The following is a 17028-nucleotide window of genomic DNA, read 5'->3' on the forward strand; positions in this document are numbered from 1 at the left end:
TATGATACTTGAATCGATCAAATAAATTAGAATAATATGATACATATGTATGTGGATAATTATATACACCCTCACAGTTTTAGACGGCGATACGCCACGCGTTGTTAATAGTCAGATTTTGTTGGGAAATATACCAGTCTCATATTCTTTCAACATACTATAGATAGAAAAAAATCCTAGTATGACCCAGCTTGGGTTAAAAAAATTATGAAACTAAATTAAAAATCGTTTTATACGTGGAACAACTTTGGACTTTCTCAGTATATTTCATTTTAAGTACACAAATTGTAATTTGGACTAGTATCTTACAGATTAGTTCGATTCCGGTTAGGATTTTACAGTAGTAAACCGGTATTTTTGCCTGTACAGTTTGAGGTTTCACTGCAGTGTATTTTCATTTGTATGTACCGGCATATCGACACTCAATTAAGCGCATCCGTTTGTTGATCCAACTGCTAGTCGGCCTCCCAATTAAACTCATTTGCCATGCGCTCGAAAATAAGAATTACTGACCACAAAAAATATCTCTCTGAAGCGCCACGTTTTAATAGTATTCTTGAGCAACCCTTCGTTTGCCTATATTTTTGGTTGAAACATTTCTTATGACAATTTTCAGCACGTACCAAAAACAGACTTTAACTTCGGTTACATCAAAGCAGTAACACCCTTCACAAATACAAAAGGTTCTTTACAAGAATTTGATGTATAGTATGGCAGTTCAGTTCAGTTTGTATGACAGCTATATGCTACAGTCACCCGATCTGAGCAATTTCTTCAGAGATTGCATTATTGCCTTATGTAACGATTCATGTCAAATTGAAGATATCTCGTCAAATAAAAAAGTTTCCTTTGTATGTATGACAGACATGTGATATGGCGGTCCGATATCGTCAGTTTCGACAAATGAGCAACTACTTTGAGAGAAAAAGGCAGGTAAAAAAATAGTTGGGTGTAAAGAAACACGATGGTTGGCTGACTAGTTGAGTTTGGAGTTTGTATTAAGATTTTTATAACTATTTGTTTTTATTTGGGGTACTCACAACCCGTCGTAAAGCATCGTAAAATCGTAAAATTATAAATGTTTACTCTTGTTTAAAAAAATTGTTGTTGGATTTCATACAAAAATGAGTTAACACATTTACAATTCTCAATGCTATATTTTCGAATCGCTATAACTTATAACTTTATGAGACTTGTGAAAACCCTAATTATGTGTGTAATTCAGAACAATTAAAGCGTGTTGGCAAATTTCTCGCGTATAAGGTAATAAACCAAAGGTAAATATTATAAATTTGATAAACAATTGCTCATAAGGAAGTGTTTATGAACGGCCTTTATGTATGTATGTGCAGATTTGTCAGTAAACTGCTTATAACGGGATTTAAAACTAAAAAAATTTATGATTGGGTAAAATAAGGGGGAAAAATATCAAGTTTTTTTTTATCAGTGCAATGTCACAAGAGAGTGGGATGCTGTTGAATAAGTAAAGACTTCGCAAATAAGTGTTGTAAGGATACATTTTCAAATATTATCTTCAAACATGATCTTGAGATTCACAATTCAATATTCAGTTAATGGACTGAAGACTCTTTGGCGTAATGCTATTTCGTTGGAAAGGCGAATTGTTATCGGACTTTGTGCATTAGCTTCATCAGTAGAGTACAGAACAGTGGAATTGGTGGAACGACAGTTGGAGAAATAGTGTTTGAGATGTGTAGAGAAATTAGTACCGTTTTCGAAAAGACAGTGCTGGACACGTACCCTCCAATAGAAGCTAAAATAGGAGAGATCGTAAATGGCTTTGAATTATCAACATAGAGTAGCCTGAAAAAGTAGCACATGAATAACGAACTGTTTAAAAGGCATTACAAATTCATCGAAGGCGTAAAAGTAGCGATCTTATTTATTGGGGATTTAGCGTTTAAATTTCATGGAATTCCAGCTTGAAATATAATGGTATTGTTACCAGCAGATACTATTTTGCTCACATGGTAAAGTGCTAGGATAGCATAGCATCTGGTGTTCGTTCGTAGTATGGCATTGTTACAACATGTCTGTCACAAGCATAAAGGAATTGCCCACTTTTAAATAAGTTTCATCTTTTATAAAGGTGTCGTAATAAAGTCAAGGCATTTCAAGAAAACTTGGTGAGAGCCTTGTATTCACCACCTGATAGCATAGACATTAGCTTATAACCACACCGACTACTTTATAACAATATTTTGCCTTGTGCTACAGTTAACAAATCAGCGCGAAGTGGTAAACAAGTTAAACTTTGGCTGTTACACCGGGAAGAATGATAAAAATAGGTAATTCCTCCCTGTACAGGGTATACTAAGTTTGCGAATGTTTGTAACATTCAAAAGAAAACGTCGGAGTCCCTCTGAAATATGTATATGATATGTGTATAAAAACGATCAACGTATTGAGCGATCGATGCAAAATTTTGCACACGTTCTTTTCTCCTTAAGAAGATTTGTCGGAACCGCCGATAGCAGATCAGTGCAGAATATAGCTGCCATAGAAACTAAACAATCAAAAAATATTGTAAAGAAGGGATCAAACAATGACAGAGAATACCAAGAGTTTTCTCAATTATGCCACTTAAGTTGGCGATAATATTCCGAACCAATGACATATGACATTCACTTTAGGCGTAAGCAACATGCAATTTTTCACTCAAAGTTCTTCTTCATTACTTCAATGTGAGAATCACAGCTGAAATTTATCGTATTTTGGTGCCCTAGCTGATAGAAAGTACCAAAAGTGGTTTGGACGATTTAAAAATCATGTTTTTTGCCTACACGATTAAGACTGTTACCACACAAGAAGAGTTTGAGGAGTATTTCAAGCAGCCAATTTCAAAGAGCTCAAAAGAGCCGGAATGTTCATAAGCAAGAAAATTAGATGTCATGTGAATTAAAACCAAGAGATGTTAAAATGCGATTTTGATTGTCAGAAGTGCTGCTTGGATATTATAAAGAGAAGCAATTTTTCCAGAGAATTGTGACTGGTGAAGAAAAGACATAGATCCATTAAGAGAACCCTAAACGCAGAGAGATTATTTGAAACCTGGAAAACCAGATAAATCATGCGCCAAGTTAATGCTCCCTAACAGACAGAAAGTCATGTGGAATTCAACTCGTCCCGTTATCTTTATCATTTTGATTATTCTATAGCTATCTCGTTTGGTTTTAGGTGTAACGAACCATCGTTAGATGAACAATATTACCGTTTTCTTATGACGCGTAGAGAATACAACTAAACCTTGAATTTAACATAAAACAATAATATTTTTATATATGTACATATGTACATAACGCAAGCTCGTTAAACAAACACTGTCTAAACAAGTACGGAAGGGCAAAGTTCAGCTTCCACATCCACTCTTTCAAAATTTTTAATCCCTTACTACTGCGATCCCCTGTGCCAAATTAGAGTTTTATCTTTTAGTTTACCGCTTAGATATGAACTTGCTTTTCGCTTAATGGCGTTTTGTGAACGATGCATTATTTCGATTACGTCCATCTACAAACCACACACCTTACTTTTTTGCCAAGGAACATGCGCATCAAGTTTCATCAATATTTATACCCTGAACAGGGTATATTAAGTTTGTCACGATGTTTGTAACACCCAGAAAGAAGCGTCGGAGACCCTATAAAGTATATACATAAATGATCAGTATGTTGAGCTGAGGCGATTTAGACATGTCCGTCTGTCTGTCTGTATATATTTGAACTACTCCCTCAGTTTTTAAGATATCGTTTTGAAATTTTGCAAACGTTATTTTATCTTCAAGAAGTCGGAAGTTCGGAACAGCCTGTATCGGACCACTATAACGTCTAGCTGCCATACAAACTGAACGATCGGAATCAAGTTCTTGTATGGAAAACTTTCACATTTGACAATGTATCTTCACAAAAGTTGGCACATGTTATTTTCTAAGATAATAATGTAATATACGAAGAAATTGTTCAGATCGGTTTACAATAGCATATAGCTACCATACAAACTGAACGATCGGAATCAAGTTCTTGTATGGAAAACTTTCACATTTGACAATGTATCTTCACCAAATTCGGCATAAATTATTTTCTAAAGCAACAATGTAATCTCCGAAGAAATGGGTCAGATCGGTTAACTAAAGCTTATAGCTACCATACAAACTGAACGATCGGAATCAAGTTCTTGTATGGAAAACTTTCACATTTGACAATGTATCTTCACCAAATTTGGCATAGATTATTTTCTAAGGCAACAATGTAATCTCCGAAAAAACTGTTCAGATCGGATTACTATAGCATATAGCTTCCATACAAACTGAACACATAATTACTAAAAGAAATGCACCTGTGAAGGGTATATTAGCTTCGGTGCAGCCGAAGTCAACGTTTTTTCTTGTTGTATCTCATTTACTACTCAAGTAACAGCTTGTACGTACGGACAGGCAGACATACAGACAGTCACTCGGATTTCAGTTTCTCGTTATCCTGATCATTTACATATATACATATGAAGGTGGGCCAAAAAAAAATTTTTATTTTTTTTTTCTTAGTTACCATGAAAATCTCATCCGACATGACTAAAAACAAGTTCTGGTAAGACCTGAGCTCTTAATATTAATATTAAGAGGTGCCTCATCGACATTTTCGATTTCCCATATAAATAACACATGAAATTTTGTTTTTTTTTTGTTTGGAGTTTTAATGTACACAAACAAATAATTGGTAAGTGAGGATCAACACTTATTCTTATAGGAAATTTAACGATCTACAAAAAAGGTCCAGAACCTTTTTTGGCTGAGTCAACTCATTTAAAGTTATTCGTAGTTAAAGTCCAACAAAAAATTATAAAAAATGATTTTCACAATTTTTCATCTTATATGTATTACAAATTGATGGCTAAGAAACATAACAAACCATTTTTTTTTTCGATTTATCTCATTTTTATTTAATTAGTTCATAAAAGAAATTCATGCATTCTTGTCATGCTGGACTTAATTGTTAATTTTCATTACTATTTTTGTATTTTACCGCTTAAGTCATTGTAATTATCGATCGATAAATTTCCTATAAGAATAAGTGTTGATCGTCACTTACCAATTATTTGTTTGTGTACATTAAAACTCCAAACAAAAAAAACAAAATTCCCTGTGTTATTTATATGGGAAATCGAAGATGTCGATGAGGCACCTCTTAATATTAATATTAAGAGCTCAGGTCTTCCCAGAACTTGTTTTTAGTCATGTCGGATGAGATTTTCATGGTAACAAAGAAAAAAATTTTTTTTTTTTTTGGCCCACCTTAATACATATACATATAGATATAACCATATATCTATCTCGCTTAGTTTTAGGTGGTGGGTATGACCGTTAAGTGAGGAAAACTTTATACTCTGTGGCACCATGTTGCAAGAGTATAAAAACAGTTTACTCATTAACCTAAAAATATTTTCATTGGACATATTTCGTAGGATTACAGTTTTGCAATGAAATTCGTACTTTAATTTATTTTGGTTTTTGCACTGTTTGGCCAACTGTACAAACTCTGTATATTAGCTATAAACATGCAAAGTAATCAGTTATGGGGTTCCGGTGGTCTAGAACCCTCAAATTAACGGTGTTTTCTGTATTTTTTTAAGGTTTAAAAAAAAGCAATAAATTTAAAATTTTTATAGTTTATTTACACACTTATGAAAAGTACAAAAATATTTTTTTGTTAAATAAAAAAATTTTTTAACAATATTAAAAATGGCGTTCAAAAAAACTATCTTAAAAGATGACTCCTGGTGCCGTTGTTTATTTTGACTTTTCTGAACATCTGAAACATAAAAACCAAATAAGTTATTAATCAGTAGGAGTGCAGCTATCGCTGGGACTACAACCAAAAAAAAATTGAAAATTAAAAAAAATTCGCGCTTATGAAGCTCAGATTCTTAAAACAGCTATTTTTGGACCAGTGGTAGATCGAAAAAAATCGAAGTTCTTAAAATTAAAATTTGATGGTAGTCCCAGCGATACACCATATTGAAATTTCAAGTGATTCGGATGGATAGTTTTTTTTTTCATCAACGGCACACCGAAAAAAGTAGTTTTGAGATAAATGAGTTTAAAGCATCCATTCATCGAGCCCCTCGACCGCGCGCTACTTGCTAAAACGGCTGTAGAAGCTAAAATAATGTGAATATCCTTCCAAAAGTTTTACAGTATATTCTTAAAGGACTATACTGTCGAACTATCAAAAAAAATCGATTTTTTGAAAATTCTAGACCACCGTGACCCCTTATTGAAAACTCGGTTTCGAAGTTTTAAGAAAGAGAACTTCCCTGTTATAGCTTGTATACAAAAACAAACATAATACTGATGAATCTTCAAATGGCTTAACCAGAGATATTTGAGACTTTCACCAATAACTTCGTAGTTTTTAAAGTAAAGTTGGCTTACTTTTCCCCAATCAGTTATAAATAAACGACTTTGGCAAGATTTGAAATTAACGACTTGATTTGATGTAGTAAGTGCATAAACGCCTAAAAATATGCAAGTTTTTTGGATTTGTACTTTCATTCCACAGCTTTCGGCCAGAGAACGTAATACCAGAGAACGTACATCATATACGTTCTTTGCTGCAAACATCCACTACGTTTTGTTGTGACATTCGTCGCTAAGCATCAGCTGTTTAGCGCAGTTTGTTGTTAAATGCCTACGTGAACAAGTGTGAAGTGTGTCAACTAACGTTTAAATTCGTGAAATAAAAGAAAAGTTGTATTTAAGGTGATTTATATAAAAGTAGTATTCACAGTTTCTGGAAACCAATTTATGTAGTTTTAAGTGTATTTGGAGCGAATTCCTTTGATATTTCATTCACTCAACGCACGAGTAAATCACGCCTGGAATTGAATAACTAGTTGCGCTTTTTTCTCTGCCAAATATAACAAACGAAATCATTGCGAGCATTGGAATAATCAAGAAAAGTGCATGTAAACCTGATGTACAAAGGTACAACGCTCTGTAGGCACATCCAATGGATTGAATGAAATTCTCTCTCGTATCCGTTGTTTACTGTTAGAAGTGCAATAGTGTCACCAACTCCATAGGGGTGGGTTATACAGGTATGAACTCACTTCTTTTATACATATGCGAGAACTGCTCTCCGGCTTTGAGCTGTCGTGTCACTGTTTAAAAAAATATTCAAAAATATTTGAGTTTGGTATTCTTTTTGCTGGGAGCAGCATACCTATGCTGAATTAAAATTGCCAGATTAAAGTTTCTTAACTAACTTATTATGCTCTCGTACGCTTATTGTGGCAGGTTAAAGGTTAGGATTTTGATAGGGTAGGTACTTTAAATCGTTGCAGAATCTACAAGTAAATAAGAACATGAGTGTGCTGTTATCAAAAGTGTTTCCCTCGTATGGACAAACCGTTGTTTTTATTCTGTACAAAAAATAGAATATCTTTGAAATGTGGTTTATATGTACATGTGGGATGAATTAATTGCCCGTTGATTTTAAGTCTGTAATTTAAAAAAGTAAAAAGTTATCGAAGGAAGGGTCATCGAAGTTCATGACCTTGTCTTTTAGCAAATTTACTCTAAACAAGAAGAAACGAAACCAAATTGTCGTAATCCTTATTTTTGTCATTAGTCAAGGTCTAGAACATTTAAATTTACCGGTTTTACTGTAAAGATTAACTGAACATGCATTGGTCATACGACATTCCCCTGAAGCATAGTATTTTCTAGCTGTGAAGCAGACTGCGTTTTTATTCCTATTCATATCACATCAGCCGAACTTTATAGGGATGAGGTCAGTGGTGAGACACATTTAACTGTTAAAATTACGCATAAGTATGTAAAGTATTCGTGCGCTCATTTGCACATTGCCATGGTGATGTGGAAACGAAGGCAACTTGAGTACAAATGAGAGTGCGGTTATTGCGCAAATCGGAGTCACACTCATTTGAAGTTACGATACTGCGGTATTGGATTCGCGAACCGAAGACAACTCACTGAGTTTATGTAGAACCGGGAACGCGTACAGATGTACATTCGCAACCACGCGTTGCAGTCTAAAGCTAAGAGCAAGAGGATAATAAATAAATAATAACCATAATCATAATAAACATAACAAAAAGCAGTAATGTGCGTTCTAGGTGCATGTAATCACATGTCGGTGTAGACAAAGTGCTGTGAGTTGAATGAGAAATGTGAAGGGAGCATCCCATCGGATAAAATGAAATGTAAGCATAAAAAGTGAAAATTACGTTGAAAAGTGTAATAAATAACTTTAAACGTCTACTAGCGCTGCCAAGTCGCCGAAAACACAGTTTATTAAGAGAGAATTTACATATGTACATACATATGTATATTATCCAGAGGGTGTAGTGACCCAAAAATCATATAGGAAAATTGTCTGAAAAGAATGGAAGTGCAATAAAATTTTTATACACAGAAATTCGCTTAAAGAGACAGCTACCTTTGCAGTGAAACTTAGCTGCATAAATAGACATATTCGAATGCAAAAGTGAACTCGTCGAGTGAAAGACAAAATTCGAAGCAAATACAGAAGTGCAAAGCAATTTCAGCGAAACGGTTATAAAGTGAAAGCAACAAGAGTAGGGATTGAGCAGCAACAGCCACGGCAAGGTACATAGCTGCTTAATTAAGGCAGGCAATCTTCGTCGCATACTCGCGCACTTGCCAAACAAATATTTTCACTTCATCTCAACACACAAACACACACATGCAGACACATTAATGCATATACTGGTATACTTATGTATATAAACATATATCCGCACTTTAGGCAAGTGGAGTGTATCAGCTTTTAGGCGCAGCCACCGCCGAAGCAGGAGCCAAGAATAACAAACATTGCAAGCGTCGAAAAGCAGAATTTGCGGAATCTACAGTGAAACACGTTTCCGCGAGATGTTGGTGTGACAGCCGACTGGAGACGATACCTTATTGGCATAGTTTAAAGCATCCACCGGCGGCTAAGACAGTCGTTAGCCAAGTAGGCATTGACTTTTCGAGACAGCAAACCTTGCGGCTTGCGTACGTACGTGTTACCGTTACACTGCTACCTATCTAAATGTTGTAAAGTTGAAGGATTTTTGGTGCTGAGTAAACTCACACATACACATACCTTTGGCAGTGACTGTGGATAGTCGCTAGTCGACGTTGTGCTAACCAAATACTGCACTGCAGCAGCATTTTGCAAATACACCCACTTTCATACGCATATCTATATATGTACATACATATACACGTTTAGTATGTGTATGTAAATACAGTTTAAAATCTGTTTTGTTTCAGTTGCACATTTCACCAAAAAAACTGTGTAGTAGTGTGTGCACAGCAAAGAATAACGGCAACCGACCGAGTCCCAACACTGTTGACGCCGCTTTGAACTTCGATCCATAGACGCTGTGTAGCCAACAAGGTCCCGTGGCGAGCCGTTCTTCGTCAGTTGCCAATTAGTCGCCTACCGGTGCAAGTGCATAAAGTTGTAGTGAATCTGGCAAGTTGTTTAGCCTCAATCGTTTCGCATTTACCGAATTATCAATGTAAAAATTAATTTATACGTCTGCTAAACGAAATCAGCTGTGAGTAGGTTAGTTCTGAAAGTGTTGTTTGTTGCTTATTGAACGCGTAGAAGAGTGTGTGGAATAAAGAAAACAATATAAAATAGATGATCAAATAAAAACGGTATTCAGCCAAATGAAACGAGCCGGATAATCGGTATAAACTGCAACGCATTCAATATCGTCGCGTACACACATCTGCAATATACCGTTATAGTCTCCGCAAACCACAATTCGGTCGGTGGCTGACCTACTGCGTTCGCCTGCACCCAAACAACTAATACAACAAAATAAACAAGAGCAACACAAGCGACCGCAACCGAGGACTCGTTCAACAGCGCCTGACATCATCCGCCGCATCGTACTCGACGTCCGCATCGTCGTCTCAAGATGACCACAGATTTGTTGTTCCCGAAAATTTCGGATTGCTCATACGTCTCGTGTTACTGGTGAGTACTCTCGCATCACACGCGCACACGCACACACCCACATAGATACTTAGTTACATACATTTATACGAGTCTTATAAACACAGCAGATAAGTCAAATTAGTTCAAAGAAACCCGTTGGAATTTATAAATTAAACCCTTGCTATGTGTGGTTGTGTGATTGTTGCTGTTGAAATTAATGCTCTGTGAAATTGCATTGCCCACATAGCTGTGGAAGTGCAAAAATATGCAGCTGTGTGCGCATGGACACAACGTGTGTTGCATACTTTTCGACGTTTAGTCGGCATTTGCCACTTGAGTTCCGAATTTTATTTAATTGTATTTATTTAGTGTCTGCCTGTGTGCAGCAGCTGCCACACTCGAGGCGATTCTGCGCGCCTCAAATAGTTTATTATATGCAGATATGCCTAACACACATCACTCACACAAAACGCCATTAAACATACTATGTACATAACTGTATGTCGGTGTGTGCGCGTACAACTTTTGCATGTGTTCATCATGCAACGTGGTAGCTAGTTAGGTGGCAAAGTTTGTCTACCTCTACCAGTGCTCCTCGTTGCTGTGTATTAAAATTCGTTGCGCTCATTACTCAAAGCGTGCAGAATTAGGTCAAACGGTCATGCTCGTGCTTTGGGGGAAGAATTTGTGATTTTGCATTTTTTGTCTGCGAAGTATTTCACATGCTGGCTCATTTTATGTATTTTCATATACATTTTTGTATATTCTTATGCATTAGTGGAACATTTCACTGCAACAACAGCCAACGGTAAATATTTCGAGCCTTTCATAAGGCGTTTGCGGCAAACGTAAGCATACTTTCTACCTTCTGCCGAAGCTTTGTTATTTTAACCGTAAAAATCTGAAAAAAATATCAAATTTCAGTCCACCCTGAAAAGCGAATGTATGCTCCATTAACTTAAATCTTCGGAAGTGGATACCTTTTCAACAAAACTGATATCAAGTTTAGCAAGAGTTATAGAAATTATAATGGTCACACTATGTTTTCGCGTTATCCAAAATTTAAACAATGCTGTAAAAATTCGATTGACATTTTCGAAATTGTTAAGGAATGAAGAAGGTATGTTTATATAAATATACTTGTACATTAGAAAAAAATTAACTCCAGAGCAGATTTCCAAAATGCGTATTGTAAGGGAGAATTCATTGAAATAGCAATCAGCTCGGTGGTAGCAAAGATCGAAAAATCTCTGGAGTTATCAGAATATGTATGTCTTCGTAGCCTTTCTTGACATAGAAGGCATTTTCAGTAACATCCAGCTTAAAGCCATACTTAGCCCGAATCTATTGTGAAATTCATTGATCAGATACTCATGGTTAGGTCAATAATACTCAACGCTGGGAGTTTCATCTATAGCAGATCTGTCCGAAAAGGTATACCTCAAGGAGGCGGGTTATCTCCGCTTCTCTGCATCTTAACAATGAATAATATGTTTGATCTATAAAAGAAGGGGATACATATTGTGGTCTAAGCAGATGCTGACAGATGTATGTAAATCCATAGACCGTATCATGCGGACTAAATTTAAATGCTAGCAAGACAGAGCTAGTATTGCTCAAAGTAATAAATGGTACAAGCCTAACATTGGAGAGAAAGCGGGGTACTTGGCACATATCGTAGACAAGAAGCTTTCATGGAAAGCAATCATTGTACGTTACACATGCCAAGGGATGGTGGGGCTCAAATGGGGACAACAGTTGTAAAGCCAATTATGACATACGGTGTATTGGTCAATAATGGAAAATAAATATGCTAAAGGAATATGAAATGGTGGTGTCTTTTCAGCAAAATTGGATACCAGAAATGCCTTCCGATTATTAGATTACTGCAGTGTCTTCCAAGCGAAGCTCACAGCAATTAATGAAAACCTTTTTGTTCTGCCAAAGGGTGTGCTCACAAAAAGAAATAAAATTATGCATACAGATGGCAAAGCAGCTTTGGAACCATTCTTCAAAGATAGTGAAGTAATGCCTCGATCTCTTAATGGATCTAACATCCTATTTCACGGTACACCTGCAGTGGGTTCCAGGACATGGTGATATATAGACTCCGAAAAAGAGGGAATTTATACGTCTCTAACTATTTTTAGATATTTAATAGATAAACACTATGTTATAGATATAGCTGAGTCTCGGTGGAGTCAATCCCGAATTTACTGAACAAACAGGCAAACGTTACTTGAATGGAAAACAAGCCTCACATTCCGACTATTAAAATTCAAAAGGAATGAAGCTCTAGTAGGAGTGCCATCAGGTCCCTGTCTGATTGGCAGACATTTCAGCATTTTATGTATGTGAATGCAAAGCTTTGTATAGGAAAATAAGCGCAACTAGCGGTCAAGGATTTCTTAAAGGTTACCTTTAACTCTTTTTTTTGTTGGTTTTTGCTGTTTATACTCTAAAAGAATCGTTTTCTTAAAAACTTCTGATCGAATTTACATAAAGTTTTCAATATCCCTAAAAAATCGAGGTGGACTTTTAAACCTTACGTCAAAATACTCGTGTTCACCTCGTTTTAAAATTACAGATAGCGAATTTCAAGGCTTTTTTGGCACGCTAGGTCAAAGATTTCTAGCGGGTGCAGATTAAAACTCAAAACAAACGTCCTGGGCCTCACGTCTCATTAATCCGAAAGGACGACAGCTGTACTGCACTATTATGAATAATCATAATAAGCTGGATATAATATCACCTGCTAGCCGACATACTGGTCCAGTGACAGAAAAAAATACCAGACTTAATATATTTTGTTGTAAAAATTTAGATAGATCGCCTATGACAGTTGATACATGTACAGACTTATCATCTGATTATTCTCCTGTACTAATAAAGTTATACGAACAGACCATGATATTTGAGCCAAAATTTTCTCTAACATATCATAAAACTAACTGGTGGAAACATAGAAAATATATCAGCAGCCACATCAATATTGATTACAAATAAATACAGGAAGAGACATTGATGAAAGTAGGGTCAAACCGCGTGAAGTGGGCCATGAAAAATTCGAAAAATCTCCGATTTTGAAAATTAGCAGTTCATTAGGAAGGAGGCCAGACGCATACGCCGTGATATAAATATTTCGTCAAAATTCATTTTTTAGTTAAAGTTATTGACGTTTGAAATTTAGAAAAATTGGTAAAATGGTAAAATTGTAAAATTATTTCCTCATTCTACTGAAGATGAATCGATGAAATTTTGTGAATCCAAAGAAAAATGTCCGTGCTGTATTATAAATATTTTTTCACGGTCAATTTGTTTAAATAATAGTTTTAGCCATAATTTTTTGTTAAACAATTGAAATTTTTAATGTGTTCTTCACTGTAAAAAAATTGAAAAGTATGTGACACAACATGGAAAATATTCACCTTTAATAATCTGAAAGAAAATTTTTGTTCATTCATACCATTCCAAAGATATTGAATTTTTTGTTCCCCTGCCTCTCTTAAAACACATGGCACAACCATCGTTTTTCATGGCCCACTTGACGTGGTTTGACCCAGTATAAGAGAATTTAATGATGAAGCTGTATTGGCAACACCAAAGAGAAAGAAAAATTATTTGATTTTAGAAAAAAATAGAAAAGATTATAAATGAAAAAAGGCGTTCTAGACGTGAATGGCAGATAAGCCGCTCCCCTTCAACTCTGCTTCAACGAAAATCTGCTGTACGTAAGTTAAAGAAAGGGCTTAAACGCTAGGAAGAACACAACAATGAAAATTTTATAAAGAAACTTTGACCAAATTCTAGCAAATAAAACACCTTTTGGAAACCCAAAAGTCTTTTAAGCCACTAGTAGATTCCAACATGCATCTAAGACAGTTGAATGGTAATTTGGCACATAGTGATGAGGAAAAGGCAAATTGCTTTGCAAATTACCTAGAAAAGGTGTTTCAACCTAATTGCCCAAAGAACAACTTTAAGTTGCCAACTTTGCCTAATATCGCTAACGCGTCGCTTGTGCCTATTAGGACTTCTACTTTACTAGAATCATAAAAGAGCTAAATCCGAAAAGGCATCAGGACACGATAACATTATTCCAAATACTCTAATTGAGTTACCAAATATTGCTATAACGATGCTCTGCTTGCTCTTTAATGCAAATCTTTGTATGGGATCATCAATCATCAAGCGAATTAGAGAAGCACTTAACTTTTGTCGAAGAATAGCCAGCCAAATAGCATATAAATATTAATGAGCAGAAATGCAAGCATGTTACATTCTCGCTAAGACCAGAAACGTGTCGGACAGTTAAAAAAAACAATGTCCTTGTACCCCAAGCGAATGAAGTAACTTATTAACTTAATTATCGAAGGCTCACATGGCGAAAACATATAGTGAGTAAAATAACATGCATGAACTTAAGAGCTTCAAATTTAAATTGGTTTTTAAACAAAAATTCTAAGCTTAGCCTGGACAGCATAGTTCTGTTATACAATGCAATCATAAAACCGATTTGGATGTACGGCATTCAACTTTGGGGTACAACCTGTGCAATCTATATTGATATAATACAAAGGTTCCAAAATGCTTAGAACAATCACGGGTTCACCATGGTACATGCGTAATGAAAGCATTCATAAAGATCTTGAAAATCCTATGGTAAAGAAGGAGATATGAGACAGCAGAATAAGCTATATTTCTAAACTTCGCGAACCCATTGGCTAATGCCATGGTAAATTCCCGCAACGCGTTTAAAAGAAGTGATCTACCAGCCAACTAGAGAGCAACGTTCTACCAAATAAGCCCAACCACATTCTTCAGCTTCTTTTGATTTAAATAGATTTAAGATTTAGATATTTATTGTTAATTATTATACTGAAAAAAACAAAAATATTTATCCGGCACGTTGTGAAAATAAGCGAAATCGGACCACGCCTACTTCCCATATAGCACAATTTTAAATTCCACTTGATATAGTTAACTTTTGTTCGAAAAAGTCGGTCTATGTGTTATATAAATAACTGAAATTAAGGGATAATCCTTCTCTAACAATGGTATGTCTGTATGTCAAAAACGGATTGAATCGGACCAATACTCCCCTTAGCCTTTTATTTTACTTAAAATAAAGATTTTCGAACTTCCGGGTGACTTTGTACCGCATATATCGGCCAATATGTGAGTTATCTCAATGAAAACGAAGAGCGTGTTTTACACATAACAGTGCATCTTTGTGACTAAAATAGTTAAATTTGAGCGAAAACTTGGCCTAGCCCCTAACTAACTAATATCAGGATTTTCGAACATCCGGCTGACTTTACTCCGTAAGATTGGTTTTATAACTATTACAACTACAAGTATTTCTCCGGCTTTGATTTTTGCAATTTGAAAGAGTATTAAATGTTCGGTTGCACCCGAACTTAGCCCTTCCTTATTTGTTTAGCATTTTTTTATTTGTGTAAAAAAATATTTTGATATGCTATATTTAATGTTAAATATACATCTTTTGAAATGGGTAGAAAAAAATCAAAATTTATTAATTTTAAAACAAGTAAACGTGTCGTAATTTAATAGAACTTTATTGATCCACTGTAAGTGAAGTAGTCCCGAAGTTTTTGAGATATTAACTTGAAATTTTGCACACGAACCTTTCCGACTCCAAGAGTTTGTTCATTTGTTGGAACGGCCGATAACGGACAACTACTATATACATATAGCTGCCATATAAACTGATCGATCAAAATTAAGTTCTTATATGGAACACTTTTTTACATGCTAAATATTTGCAAACATATGTATATGTTTAATCAAAAAATAGTTTCCGAAAGAAACCTTAGAAAACCTTTTAAACAATTGTAAATAATCTCTTTTTTGTTGACATAAAGTAGCGCAGCCCTAGTTGTGGCATCACTCTCTGTTTATTTATATTCCACGGAGTTTGTCACTCCTTTCGATAAATTGTACAACAAACTATCCAAAAAGTTTGCGAAATATGTTTTCCACACTTTACTGTGCTGCGGCAACAAGAAACGCATTTCGGTCACGGCCATCACAGTTCATAGGCATGTGGGGGTGTGGGAGCTGGGTGGAAACAATGAAATTTAAGTAATTGAAACTCAAAACGACAGCGATTAATGTCCGGGAAAATAACTACATTCAAGTGTCAACAAGATGAATTTATAACGGCGGAACATTGTTGCTCCCAAAGATGGTAAATACTCCTAAATACTACATGTTTCGCTCGTATATAGTATAGTATATAGTATGCTATATATAGTATACAACGAAGATGCTGTGAGCAAATATAGAAAGGCACATTGTCAATTAGATATGCATGTATATGTGAGTGTTTGCGGTATTCATTGAACAAAGCGATCTTCTAGAGAAAGTAATTCTTTTATGTATTTTTATTGCGAATTGCTTGCAGTGCCAACATGCGCCAGTAAATTTTTGAAATTGCGAATGGCGATTGGTGAAAAATATGTTCAAATGTCAAGGCGAAACGCAGCTGCGTTGATTTCAGCCTCAGCGTGCGGTTATGCTTTATGGTCTCACATAAAAACGCATTGTTACATAAGTACGCAAATACTAAGATACTCCATGCACATGTGTACGCAGATACTCTACATAAGATAACAGCGCTTAGCTTCAAGCCAAGGAAATTTATGCGCAGAATAGGATATAATAAATTGCGACTTAACTGAAATTTGACAGCAGATTATTTAGGTTCTTCCGAGCTGAAGCGCAATGAAATTGAAATTGGGGGCAGAAATGGGCTCAATCAGCGTGTAGTTTGATAGATTTATCAACATTTCTATAGAAATATTTTTATTTATTTGAACATATCTTAAATTATATTTTACTTAAGGGATTGAACTATTTCAAGGTTTGAATAAATTAATAATAAATCTATGTTTTCGTATTGCCAAGATAACCACTTTATATAATTCACTAAGAGTACAAAAGAGCGCGCCACAAATAATCTCTATTCTTTTCTTAGAACCCAAACCTAGCAGTTTCAGTACATTGCATCCAA

At 35.4% G+C, this 17028-nt stretch overlaps 1 protein-coding gene across 8 annotated transcripts in view; it reads left to right on the forward strand.

The window, feature by feature from the left end:
- The first annotated feature begins 6709 nt into the window (after positions 1-6709).
- Positions 6710-17028, forward strand: part of LOC120771672 (protein N-terminal glutamine amidohydrolase) — a 42859-nt gene continuing 32540 nt past the window's right edge. Inside the window, exons 1-2 of one of the 8 annotated variants that reach the window (XM_040099788.1) lie at positions 6710-6772; positions 8022-10031. In XM_040099788.1, coding sequence (XP_039955722.1) covers positions 9973-10031 — 59 coding nt within the window. In that variant the 5' untranslated portion in view covers positions 6710-6772; positions 8022-9972. Of the gene's footprint in view, positions 6773-7823; positions 10032-17028 lie in introns of those variants that run through there. The other 7 variants (XM_040099794.1, XM_040099791.1, XM_040099790.1 and 4 more) reach the window with 7 other exon arrangements.

Source organism: Bactrocera tryoni, chromosome 3, assembly GCF_016617805.1.
Source record: "Bactrocera tryoni isolate S06 chromosome 3, CSIRO_BtryS06_freeze2, whole genome shotgun sequence".
In the NCBI taxonomy this organism is placed as follows: domain Eukaryota; kingdom Metazoa; phylum Arthropoda; class Insecta; order Diptera; family Tephritidae; genus Bactrocera; species Bactrocera tryoni.